Source organism: Salvelinus fontinalis, chromosome 17, assembly GCF_029448725.1.
Source record: "Salvelinus fontinalis isolate EN_2023a chromosome 17, ASM2944872v1, whole genome shotgun sequence".
NCBI classification, from domain to species: Eukaryota; Metazoa; Chordata; class Actinopteri; order Salmoniformes; family Salmonidae; genus Salvelinus; species Salvelinus fontinalis.
Genome location: NC_074681.1, coordinates 40,964,796 through 40,978,636, shown reverse-complemented (window position 1 = coordinate 40,978,636; position 13,841 = coordinate 40,964,796). Strand labels below are relative to the sequence as shown.

General features: G+C 45.2%; 1 protein-coding gene across 1 annotated transcript in view; it reads right to left on the bottom strand.

Annotated features, from left to right (window-relative positions):
- The window catches only part of LOC129813524 (potassium channel subfamily T member 2-like), a 65,667-nt gene that overhangs the window by 19,291 nt on the left and 32,535 nt on the right, over positions 1-13,841 (bottom strand). The window contains exons 17-22 of the mRNA XM_055865813.1: positions 10,899-11,101; positions 10,412-10,628; positions 9,543-9,648; positions 9,084-9,256; positions 7,336-7,407; positions 6,875-7,009 (exon numbers count right to left, since the gene is read on the bottom strand). Coding sequence (XP_055721788.1) covers positions 6,875-7,009; positions 7,336-7,407; positions 9,084-9,256; positions 9,543-9,648; positions 10,412-10,628; positions 10,899-11,101 — 906 coding nt within the window. The remainder of the gene's footprint in view (positions 1-6,874; positions 7,010-7,335; positions 7,408-9,083; positions 9,257-9,542; positions 9,649-10,411; positions 10,629-10,898; positions 11,102-13,841) is intronic.

Below are 13,841 nucleotides of genomic sequence, written 5' to 3'. Positions count from 1 at the left end.
ATAAAGAAGGATTTTATCTAACAAAACTACACTACATGTTATAGCTGGGACCCCTGGAATGACAAATCAGAGGAAGATATTGAAAAAGTAAGTGAATATTGGAAAAATATTTTGATGTGGGGCGCCATCCTCAAACAATCACATGACATGCTTTTGCTATAAAGCCTACTGTAAATCAGACAGTGCAGTTAGATTAACAATAATTTAAGCTTTCAACCGATATAAGACACTTGTATGTACCTAAATGTTTAATATCCATAATTTTTATGATTATTTATTTGAATTGCGTGCCTTCCAGTGTCCCCGGAAGATGTCCCGCTAGTGGGACGCCTCGCAAAGCCTTTTGGACCTAGACTTTGCACTCTGATAACGCTTGTCATGCGGTAGCAGAGAGAACAGTCTATGACTAGGGTGGCTTGAGTCTTTGACAATTTTTAGGGCCTTCCACTGACACCGCCTGGTATATAGGTCCTGGATGGCAGGAACCTTGGCCCCAGGGATGTACAGGGCCGTACACACTACCCTCGCGTCACTGGGCAGCTCGCGTCTGGGTTTCCCTTTGGATTCCGTAATAGTTTTCAAGCCCTGCCACATGGTGGACACTGGGTCCACAGTAACCCTGGTGAGGCCAGATATTGTGCCAGGTTGGACACAGTGTGAGCCTACAACTGTGCAGCTCCGCACAGTCACAGGTGAGCTGGCACCCATGAAAGGGAAGGGAATAATGACTCTGACAGTAGGGGGCAGGACTGTGCGTCATCCTGTGTGGGTGGCGGCTGTGCAGGACCCTTGTATCCTGGGGTTGGACTTTCTTAGGAGCACAGGCTGCCAGTTAGACCTAAATATGGGCACGTCAGAGCCGGTGTAGTAGGATTAGTGATGAGTATCACTTTGGTCTTTATTTGTTTATCTGTCTAGTACTGTCTTTTTGCTAGCTAGGGCCATCTATTTTAAGTGCTGCCTGTCTTCCCAGTAGCCTACTGGGTGTGTGAACTGCTGATTTTGCTCATAACTTGCAAATGATTGTTGACACATCAACCAGGATTAAGGGGTAATTTGTGACTTGTTTTGTTAATCAGTGACTGTATTGGAGGGGGAGTGGTTTTACCTCTCCTAGGCAATCAGCAACTAGTACAGGGAGGTGTGCTCTTCACCTCTGCTAGGCAATTAGCAATTAGTGTTAGTTCAGTTTCCCCTGGTTTCTCAGCGGAGGTCGTGTCAGCTGTGGTCTCGTTGGCAAAACTAAGATGGTTCTGTGGAGTTGTTTGAGGAAGGAAAGAGAGGAAGGCTCCACACCACTCTCACTTGAGTATCTTACCTAGTTATTTTCTGAGGATCTGATTTGTGACTTTGGCAACTATGTGTGTGTTTTCTATACATGTTCGCTCCTCTCTCTGTAGGCCTTACAGACTCTCCCCACCCCTTGGCTGCAACCCTTCTAATTTAGAGTATCCTGCACGCACAACCCATGTGTGGAAATTCTGGTATCTGAAAGCGTTTGGAACTGCCGATCGGCATTCAAGAACACAGCGTTAATCTCAGCCTATGCTGCTCTTCAGTCCCTTGACTTTTAGGCCCCATCGGAGACATGGATCACCCCAGAGAACACTGCTACTCCAGCTGGTCTCTCTTCATCTTACTACATTTTGTCTCATAGTCCAACAGCATCTGGTCATCCCGGTAGTGGCACAGGGCTACTCACTTCTCCTAACTAGAGATTTTTCTCTTTTTCCCTCTCTCACCTGTCCATCTCGTCCTTTGAATTCAATGCTGACACTGTCAATTGTCCACTCAAGCTTAACATTTGTCATCTGTCGCCCACCAGGTGCCTTTGGAGAGTTTCTCAATGAGCTTGACACCTTGATAAGCTCATTTCCTGACGATGGCTCACCACTCTTCGTACTTGGCAACTTCAACCTCTCGACATATGCCTTCGATTCATTTCTTTCTAACTCTCTCTATTCCCTCCTTGCCTCTTTTGGCCTCACCCTTTCCCAATCCCCTCCAACTCACAAGGCAGGCAAGACACTTGACCTCATCTTTACTGTTCGCCCACTAATCTCACTGCAACTCCCCCTCCAGGTCTCTGATCACTACTTTGTTTTCTTCTGTCTCCTTTTCCTCCAACCCTACCCACTCAGCCCCTACACAGATGATCATGCGCTGTCGCATTCTTTGCTCCTCTTCTATCCTATCATCTCTCCCTTCTGCTAAATTCTTCTGCCTCTTCGACCCTACTCTACTCCCCCTATGACTCGCACTGTTCCCTTTCCTCCTTGCCGGCTAGGCCCTCCCCTCCTGCTCCATGACTGAGTGACGAATTGCGAGCTTATAGAACACGACTGCGGGCAGCTGAGCAAAAATGGAGGAAAACTAAACTTCCTTATCATCCTTTCACTCCCTCCTCTCTACCTTCTCTTCCTCTGCATTTGCTGCTAAAGCCACTCTATCGCTCTAACCCTAAACTATTTCCACCTTCTCCTCTCTCCTTAATCCTGCACACCCTCCCTCCTCCCTCTTTGCAGACGACTTTGTCAACCACTTTGGAGAGAAGCTTCTCAGCCGATTGAGTTCACTGGTCCCACTCACACAGAACTACCCTACGCGTTGACCTCTTTTGACCTCGCGTTGACCTCGCTCTCCAGATTAAATCTTGCGACTAGTGAGGTTTGGCTGTCAAACAAACCTCCCAGCTCGACCCCATCCTCTCTTCTTCAGACCATCTCTGGAGACCTCCCATTCCTTGCTTCCCTCATCCCTGACCACTGGCTGCATCCCCTCTGACTTCAAAATGGCCCGAGTTGCTCCCCTTCTGAAGAAACCAACATTCGACTCATCTGACATCAAAAACTATAGACCTGTATCCATTCTTTTATTTTCAAAACACTTGAGCGTGCTGTCTCTGACCAACTCTCTTGTTGTCTCTCTCAGAACGATTTTCTTGACCCTAACCAGTCAGGCTTCAAGACGGGTCACTCAACCGAGACTGCTCTGTGTCACGGAGGCTCTCCACACTGCCAAGGCTGACTCTCTCCTCTGTTCTCATCCTCCTAGATATATCTGCTGCCTTCGACACAGTGAACCATCCGATCCTACTCTCAACCCTCTCAGGGCTGGGCGTCTCAGGCTCTGCACACTCTTGGATTGCATCCTACCTGGCTGGCCGCTCCTACTAGGTGATGTGGAGAGGATCTACAGTGCATTCGGAAAGTATTTAGACCCCTTCACTTTTTCCACATTTTGTTATGTTACAGACTTATTCTAAAAAGGATTTTCCTCAATCTACAAACAACGCCCTATATTGAAAGCGAAAATGTTTTTAGAAATGTTTGCAAATTTATAAAAAATATAAAACCGATACCTTTTTACAAAAGTATTCATCCTGTTTCCATTGATCATCCTTGAGATGTTTCTACAAATTGATTGGAGTCCAGCTGTAGTAGTAATATCGATTGATTGGACATGATTTGGAAAGGCACACACCTGTCTATATAAAGTCCCACAGTTGACAGTGCATGTCAGAACAAAAACCAAGTCATGATGTCGACGGAATTGTCCATAGAGGTCCGAGACAGGATTGTGTCGAGGACACTCTACAGCACTTCACCAATCAGGCATTAATGGTAGTGGCCAGACGGAAGCCACTCCTCAGTAAAGGCACATGACAGCCCACTTGAAATTTGTCAAAGGCACCTAAAGGACTCTCAGACCAAGAGAAACAAGATTCTCTGGTCTGATGAAACCAAGATTGAACTCTTTGGCCTGAAAGTCAAGCATCACGTCTGGAGGAAACCTGGCACCATCCCTACGGTGAAGCATGGTGGCAGCATCATGCTGTGTGGATGTTATTTAGCGGCAGGGACTGGGAGACTAGTCTGGATCGAGGGGAAAGATGAACGGAGCAAAGTACAGAGAGATCCTTGATGAAAACCTGCTCCAGAGCACTCCGGACGTCAGACTGGGGTGAAGGTTCACCTTCCAACAGGACAACGACCTTAAGCACACAGTCAATACAATGCAGGAGTGGCTTCGGGACAAGTCTCTGAATGTTCTTGAGTGGCCCAGCCAGAGCCCGGACTTGAACCCGATCCAACATCTGTGGAGAGACCTGAAAATAGCTGTGCAGCAACACTCCCCATCCAACCTGACCGATCTTCAGAGTATCTGCAGAGAAGAATGGGAGAAACTCTCCAAATATAGGTGTGCCAAGCTTGTAGTGTCATACCCAAGAAGACTCAAGGCTGTAATTTCTGCCAACGGCGCTTCAACAAAGTACTGAGTAAAGGCTCTGAATACTTATTTAAATGTGATATTTCCGTTTTCTTTTTTATATATACATTTGCAAAAACTTCTAAACCTGTTTTTGCTTCGTCATTATGGAGTATTGTGTGTAGATTGAGAAAAAAACGAACAATTTAATACATTTTATAATAAGGCTGTAACGTAACAAAGTGTAAAAAGTCAAGGGGTCTGAATACTTTCCCAATGCACTGTATGTCTGCACCACATACGCTCACTACTGCTGTCCCCAGGGCTTGGATCTTGGCCCTCGGCTCCGTCATATCCTCACATGGTCTCTCTTATCATTCTGACACCCTGCGTGCCTGGCAGTATCGTAGTTGGATGTCGGCCCACCACCTCAAGCTAAGGCCTGGCCGCTCAAAGACCTCTCCATCATGGTTGACAACTCCACAGTGTTGCCTTCCCAGAGTGCAAAGAACCTTGCGTGACCCTGGACAACACCCTGTCGTTCTCTGCAAACATCAAAGCAGTGAGTTACTCCTGCAGGTTCATGCTCTAAAACATCCGTAGAGTATGACCCTACCTCACACAGGAAGTGGCGGAAGTCCTAATCCAGGCACTTGTCATCTCCCGTCTGGATTACTGCAACTCATTGTTGGCTGGGTTCCCCGCTTGTGCCATAAAACCCCTACAACTTATCCAGAAAGCTGCAGGCTGCCTGGTTTTCAAACTTGCCAAGTTCTCCCATGCTACCCCGCTCCATAGTGCACTCCACTGGCTTCCAGTGGAGGCTTGCATCCACTACAAGACCAAGCTGTTTGCCTACAGAGCAGCAAGAGGAACTGCCCTTCCATACCTTCAGGCTATGCTCAAACCTTACACCCCAACCCAAGCACTCAGTTCTGCCACCTCTGGTCTCTTGGCCCTCCAACCCTTACGTGAGGGCAGCTCCTGCTCAGCCCAGTCCAAGCTCTTTTCTGTGTTGGTACCCAAATGGTGGAACCAGCTTCCCCCTGAAGCTAGGACAGCAGAGTCCCTGCCCATCTCCCAAAAGCACCTGAAACCCTACCTCTTCAAAGAGCATCTTAAATAATAACCTTCCTCACCTTGACACCCCCCCCCCCCCCCCCCCACACACACCAAAAGAAATAATCCTGAAAAAAACAAAATTGCGTTTGACCCTCCCTTACTATGCCTGTGATACGTGGTTGTCCCACCTAGCCATCTTAAAACGTCTTTGTGATCGGTATGGTTGCGCTAACGTAGACTAATGCGATTAGCATGAGGTTGTAAGTAACAAGAACATTTCCCAGGACATAAACATATCTGATATGGGCAGAAAGCTTAAATTCTTGTTAATCTAACTGCACTGTCCAATTTACAGTAGCTATTACAGTGAAAGAACACCATGCTATTGTTTGAGGAGAGTGCACAATTTTGAACATAAAGTTATTAATAAACAAATTAGGCACATTTGGGCAGTCTTGACACAACATTTTTAACATAAATATAATGGTTCATTGGATCAGTCTAAAACTTTGCACATACACTGCTGCCATCTAGTGGCCAAAATCTAAATTGCACCTGGGCTGGAATAATACATTATGGATTTTCTCTTGCATTTCAATGTATTATCTTTTACCAGATCTATTGTGTTATAGTCTCCTACATTCCCTTAACATTTTCACACACTCCAAAGTGTTTCCTTTCAAATGGTACCAAGAATATGCATATCCTTGCTTCAGGGCCTGAGCTACAAGCAGTTAGATTTGGATATGTCATTTTAGGTGAAAATTGACCATCTGCTAAATGACTCAAATGTGGCAGTGAGGAGGCACATCTATAAATAAAATAAGATTCACTGTGCAGCAGCTCATGGTCTTGCTCATATGATAAAATGGAGGCGCTGCATTTCCAAGTGCCCTCCTCCCCTAGACTCTCACTTCGGGCACCTTTTCAGGTTCCAGCCAGGGACCTGAAAAGGAATGCTCTCCCTCCGGTCTCAGACTAACAGAGCAGGATGACGGATTGACAGTTGCCATCTATCATGGTCCTCCTCTTATGCCCTGCACATTCTGCCTAAAAACTGTTGCGTGTGCAAGCGAACGCAGTTGAATAGGTTCACGAATGCACCTCCTCAGAACACCACAAGGGGGAACCATCACTCTAGGTGAGTGAGGCAGGGAATAAAACCTGGTAACACCTACCAATTTCTCTTTGTGGATTCCTGTCACTTTTGTGCAGTTCAACTCTGGGTTTAATGTGTTTGGTTTTACAGGGGAACAGGTTTTCTTGGCTCACCACAAAACTCCCTTAGGGCACCCTTATCAGGCGACAGAGCCCCATACAGCTATCTATACCTCCCTTTACAGGAGTGAGTGGCTGGGTATACTTTTGCTGTTGTTAATTTTCATCTTCAGAGTAGAGACAAGAAAGACCAGACACATAGCTGCTCTACTGCTCAGAATTAGGACGTCTGGGTAACCAATATGTTTCCGTCTTCCTTTTTAGCTACACTGTTTGACGGCTTATGCTATTCCGCCGGCTGCTCTGTCTTGCCGATATCCCCGCTTGGGGACACCGTATAGCCAAACACAGAACAGTGTCTGCACATTGATGATGGTTTCGGTACCTGAACAGTGTCTGCACATTGACGATGGTTTTGGCATCAGCCATGTAGTCCTCCTCTGCACTCATGGTGCTCTCCTTGTCCACCACCACCATGTTGGCCGCAAAGGACACACCGCAACGCAGGAGGTCATCTAGGCTATGAGAGACACACACACATTTGACTTGAAAAGGTCAGGAAAATTTCCAGACCGTTGTTGTAGACTGTCAGGAAAACCTCTGGGGTCTGCACATGAGCTAGCTATATTTTGAAAGATTCGCTGTGGAGAGAGAATCGTAACTAATAGTTTCTCAGGGGCTGTCTAGAAAGGTGACTTTGGACACAGGACTTATTTGAGAAATTGATATTTCGGTTCACTCAGTCCATTTCCTTTAGATGTATTCTTGATAGGGAGACTAATAGCATACAAATGCAGTAAATTAGATGATCGATAAGGTCATAAGGTGATGTTGTGCGTGGCGTACTTATCGATGGAGCCGACCATGTAGAACACCATCGGGAACCAACAGATAGCCTCCAGGAACTGTGTGTCAGGCCTGGTGAGACAACATAACACATCACAACATAGAAAATAATGGAATATAATTCCATTGAATAGATCTTGTTATTTTTGTTGTCACAGTACCCAACCCGACATATCCAAAAGAGACAGTCACTTTTATAAAATAGAGAAAAAATGGTTGAAAAGCAGCTCTCGGGGGAACAGTTGGAGGATCTTGGATGGTTGGTGTCCTGGCGGTTGGGAGCTTAGGCGGGTCCCCGATTTGGCTTGGTGGGAAATCTGTCAATGTGCCCTTGGGCGGTGCGCTTGTCCCTGGTTGCTCCTGTGTGTCACTCTGGACTGGAGTGTCTGCTAGACGACTGAATGTAATGTGAATGTTGAGCGGCTTCACTGCAGTTAGATTGTATGTTTTATAAACGTAAGGGGGGAAAAAAGACATATGCTTACTGTCGCTAAGAGTCGTTCAAGTTCAGCATATAGCTAGCTAGCAAAGTGATTCACATTTCTTGCTAGCTCACCAAATGACACTCGCATCTCTAGCAGTAGCCACCAAAAAACAATATGAGGGGAAAACTCAGTCACTCATCCACTCCTCCAGTGACATAACATCCTCATAGTAATGTCATTGTTACTTTTACTGTGACAGTTGGGTACTTTTTCCACCACTGACGATTTGGGCCATCAGTTGATTGGCAGATGTAGGCTTACTGTAGAACAATACAGTTACCTTCAGTGTGGATGCTCGCCCACGTTTTATAGCTAGGCTATGTATAATTTGTCAATATGCAGTAGTTATGGTCTTTGGCGTGGATGGCCCTAACATTGCTATGCTGTTATACGCCGGCTACAGTAGCACAGGCCTACTGTAACCACTGGACCACACGGACTCCACCACTCATTTATTCTGCTTATTGCTGGCCTTGAACATATAATAACACCACATAGGCTACTTGAACTGGCGCCCAGTGGACCTGTGTAACGGATGTGAAATGGCTAGCTAGTTAGCGGGTACGCGCTAGTAGCATTTCAATCAGTTACGTCACTTGCTCTGAAACCTACAAGTAGGGTTGCACCTTGCTCTGCAAGAGCCGCGGCCTTTGTGGAGCGATGGGTAACGATGCTTCGTGGGCGACCGTTGTTGATGTGTGCAGAAGGTCCCTGTTTCGCGCCCGTGTTGGGGCGAGGGGACGACGTAAAGTTAATCTGTTACATTGATGCTGTTGACCCGGATCACTGGTTGCTGCGGAAAAGGAGGAGGTTGAAAGGGGGGTGAGTGTAATGGATGTGAAATGGCTAGCTAGTTAGCGGGTACGCGCTAGTAGCGTTTCAATCAGTTACGTCACTTGCTCTGAAACCTAGATGTAGCGTTGCCCCTTGCTCTGCAAGAGCCGCGGCTTTTGTGGAGCGATGGGTAACGATGCTTCGTGGGTGACTGTTGTTGGCCCGTGTTGGGGCGAGGTTTAAAGTTATACTGTTACACCTGCAGTTTAAGGTACAACGTAGGTAGCTATGGTACCGCATTGTATACAAACACTGCTTCCAGCTGCACCCCGGCGGGGTTCTAAATATTCCTTCAGATATTCAAATCTTCCTGCTGCAGGACTGTTATCATCCTGCGGCGAAAATCTGTAACGCTTTTACAATGGAGATCTGACCAAGAGGGCATCACAATAAAAAGGGTATGAGGATCACATAAAACGCTGTTCTTACTGATTATCCAGGAGCAGCACAATGGGGTTCAGCTCTTTCTTTAGTCTGTAGGAAGCTCTAAGTGGGACGATGAAGTTGTACAGTCCATTCCCCGCCGTCTCAGCCGACACAATGATCAGCTTGTTCTTAAAGCTGAACACTTTGGCGTCCTCAAAGTTGTTATGCTGACAACCCTACGGGGAAAATAACATACATTTTTATGTTGTTGTTTTTTATGTATTAATTAAACAAATATGTATTTGAATTAAAATAGCATAGGCTATACTTTGTGGTTCCGGTTTCCCGGACACAGATTAAGCCTAGTCTTGGACTAAAAAGCAGATTCCCCATTGTGCATGCATTTTAGTTCAGGTCTAGACTTAATCTGTGTCTGGAAACCAGCATCAATCGCGGCAATGGTTAACATGGCTTAATACTACCTATATTGCTTGAAGTGATTAAGTGACTTGCATCATTTACCCCTTCCAGTCTGAGGCAACAGTATGGTACTTTCTCCTTCAGTAGATGGCAAAGTGTTGGAGAACTACCGATGTAGGGCAGGTTGGGAGAATAGCCTTTCACATAGCTTCAAATAAACAGACACACAATTCATATTTTATGAGTATGGATCTCCCATTCAAATTCATAGCCAAACAAATGTCATTATTGTCTCACAAATCATCATCTACTGCAGGTGTTCTCCAACTCCAGTCTCGGCGAGAGCTACCTGTTGTGCAAGTTTTTGTTCCAGCACTAACCTACCTGAATCAATCACCTATGCATGGTCTTCAGTCTAGAACATACAGGTGTAGGGTCTTAATTTGATCACTCTTTTGTTGCTGAGAATTTTCTTGCACCACAGGAAATGCAGATGAGCTTTGTGATTGACAATAAATTCACTGAAAACCCACACTAACACACATTTGTATTAACATTATTGGACATGTAACTTACTTTTGGCCAGCTAATAGCCTAACCACTGATCAAGCGACATTATGGACTAAACCAGTGGAGGCTGGTGAGGGGAGGATGGCTCATCCACTGGACTAAACGTTCAAATCCTGTTGCTGCAGGATTATTTTGCTGTGACAAAATATGTCAAAATAAGATCCTATATCTGTAGTTAATTGAATCAAGTGCACACTGTAGCACTCCAGGACCAAAGTTGGAGACCACTAACTGAAATAACCAAAAGGCTTACATACTCTTTTTTTACCCCATTTTTTTTTTTAAATGGAGAATAAAAAGTAAGACATATTGCATGGTATCAATGTTTCCCCAATTTCTTTTTTTTTTTGTGTGTGCAAAGTTTGGCTTACATCCTCTTATAGAAATGATATAAAACATACTCCTCAGTTGATAGGTCCTCGTCGGAGGGCAGGTTCTCATCCTCTGATTGGTCGCTATAGAGGTCACCTGTGTGCAGAGAGGAAGTGTCTGGCACCTCTAGCACGGGGCTGATGCTGGGCCTCCTGCTGTTACCCTTAATGTCCTCTGGGGGGAGACAAAGAGTGGGCCCACAGTGGGGCTTGCAGCCTGCGTCCTGGAGGTCTATGGCCACAGTGCCTGAACAAGGATACAAAGTAGCACAACATTTACAACATACTATTAATTGTTGGCATTTTTCTGTGTCTGTCTTACAAGTGAATTCATTCATAATATTTCAGGAAAATACCAATTGTAGTTCAATAATGCAGAATAATCCATGTTAATATATACCAATATCCACACTAGCACAGTATACTTATCCAATACATTACTCACTTGCTAGTGTACATCACTTCATACTACGTAGTACATACGTTTTGATATTGAAATAGAGCTCATATTACTGACCCATGCTGGCGATGACACTGGGTACTGGCAGGCGAGGCCGGCTGACCATCCTCTCCCTCTGGGTCTTAAAGGTAGAATACTCCTCCTTGGTGATGTTGATGTAGAAGCAGGTGTCATTGGGGCTCATTCGGAACTGGGGCCCGGGGTTCAGCAGGATGCTCTTACTGTCCTCCCGGCACACCCCGATCAGACACACACCATACCTGAGGACAGAGATAGAGATATAGGGCAAGTGTTAGATTATACAGAGTGGAGATACAGAGGAAAATAACAGAGGGAGAGAAAAGCCTGTTTGACTGGGCGCCTGAGTCATTCCTGACCACATGATGAGCCCAGAGTTTTTGCTAAGGCCCTAGGTTTTTCCAGGTATGGTCATAAGGAGTCACTTGAAGTGTAAGAGGAATTGGAGACGGAGGAATACAGTGCTGAGGCAGAGGGCTCGTAGAGAGGACGGCAGGCTACTGTTCTGAACATTGTGGCGAGCTTTCTATTGCCCAGAGCTGCCGACGCATTCCCCAAATGGGTCCTTCACAGATTGGAAGAGGAGAATTCCAGTGGCTATATGATTAATGCTGGTTACTGGACTTGCCCTCTAAAAGATCATTAGCAGACTCCATCACCATCATTTACCATCCTCTGAACAGCTCTCCACTCAAGCCATGAAATGACTCTGTCCTTCTTTGTAGGATGCAGCTTTCAAAGACTTGGCATCTATTGGTTGACCTGTCATGATATTTTGCTTGTTTGTTTGTTTTGTGCTTATGAAGTGCGTTGAGATTTCTGTTATGAAAAGTTCTATAAAAGTTTCATCCATTATTATTATTATTATTATTATTATTATTGTGGTCAAGGCCCTACTCTTGTCCATAAATAGGGCTGGTTTTAAATATGTCGAATCAGTCCTAATTTCAGTTTAAAAAACTTGCTGATGTTTATTGTATACCTGGTATAAACACCTAATAGCTACCGTGACCATCTGCATTCACCCTTTTTGCGCAAACTTTTTTTGACTCATCACCTACGCCGCTGCTACTGTTTATTATCTATACTGTTGCCAAGTCACTTTACTCCTGGTTATAAACTCAGCAAAAAAAGAAACGTCCTCTCACTGTCAACTGCGTTTATTTTCACCATAGCAGCAATCACCCGTAGCACTCGCTTCAGCAGGTATATCTCACTGGTCACCCCCAAAGCCCGCCTCCCGGGTGGCGCAGTGGTCTAGGGCACTGCATCGCAGTACTAGCTGCGCCACCAGAGTCTCTGGGTTCGCGCCCAGGCTGGGCTGGGTTCGCGCCCAGGCTCTGTCGCAGCCGGCCGCAACCGGGAGGTACGTGGGGCGACGCAAAATTGGCATAGCGTCGTCCGGGTTAGGGAGGGTTTGGCCGGTAGGGATATCCTTGTCTCAGTATGTAAAATGAAAAATGTATGCACTCTACTGTAAGTCGCTCTGGATAAGAGAGTCTGCTAAATGACTAAAATGTAAATGTAAAATGTAAAGCCAATTCCTCCTTTGGCCGCCTTTCCTTCCAGTTCTCTGCTGCCAATGACTGGAAAAAACTGCAAAACTCACTGAAGCTGGAGATACATATCTCCCTCACTAGCTTTAAGCACCAGCTGTCAGAGCAGCTCACAGATCACTGCACCTGTACATAACTAATCTGTAAATAGCCCATCCAACTACCTCATCCCCATACTGTATTTATTTATTTATCTTGCTCCTTTGCACCCCAGTATCTCTACTTGCAAATTCATATTCTGCACATCTACCATTATAGTGTTCAATTGCTATATTGTAATTACTTCACCACCTTGGCCTATTTATTGCCTTACCTCCCTTATCATATCTCCTTTACATACAATGTATATAGACTTTTTTCCTACTGTATTATTGACTGTATGTTTGTTTGTTCCATGTGTAACTCTGTGTTGTATGTGTCGAACTGCTTTGCTTTATCTTGGCCAAGTCGCAGTTGTAAATGAGAACTTGTTCTCAACTGGCCTATCTGGTTAAATAAAGGTGAAATAAAAATAAAATATTTTTTTTTACCTGTGGATGTATTTCAAGGCTTACACCTTCAATCTCAGTGTCTCTTTGCTTGACACCATCGGAAAATCAGAAGAAATCAGCCAAGACCTCAGAAATCAAATTGTAGACTTCCACAAGTCTGGTTCATCCTTGGGAGCAAACGCCTGAAGGTACTATGTTCATCTGTACAAACAATAGTACGCAAGTATAAACACCATGGGACCACGCAGCCATCGTACCGCTCAGGAAGGAGACACGTTCTGTCTCCTAGAGATGAACGTACTTTGGTGCGAAAAGTGCAAATCAATCCCAGAACAATAGCAAAGGCCCTTGTGAAGATGCTGGAGGAAACAGGTACAAAAGTATCTATATCCACAGTAAAACGAGTCCAATATCAACATAACCTGAAAGGCCGATCAGCAAGGAATAAGCCACTGCTCCAAAACCGCCATAAAAAAGCCAGACTACGGTTTGCAACTGCACATGGGGACAAAGATCGTACTTTTTGGAGAAATGCCCTCTGGTCTGATGAAACAAAAATAGAACTGTTTGGCCATAATGACCATCGTTATGTTTGGAGGAAAAAGGGGGAGGCTTGCAAGCTGAAGAACACCATCCCAATCATGAAACACGGGGGTGGCAGCATCATGTTGTGGGGATGCTTTGCTGCAGGAGGGACTTCACAAAATAGATGGCATCATGAGGCAGGAAAATTATGTGAATATATTGAAGCAACATCTCAAAACATCAGTCAGGAAGTTAAAGCTTGGTTGCAAATGGGTCTTCCAAATGGACAATGACCCCAGGCATACTTCCAAAGTTGTGACAAAATGGCAAAAAGTCAAGGTATTGGAGTGGCCATCACAAAGCCTTGACCTCAATCCCATAGAAAATTTGTGGGCAGAACTGAAAAAGCG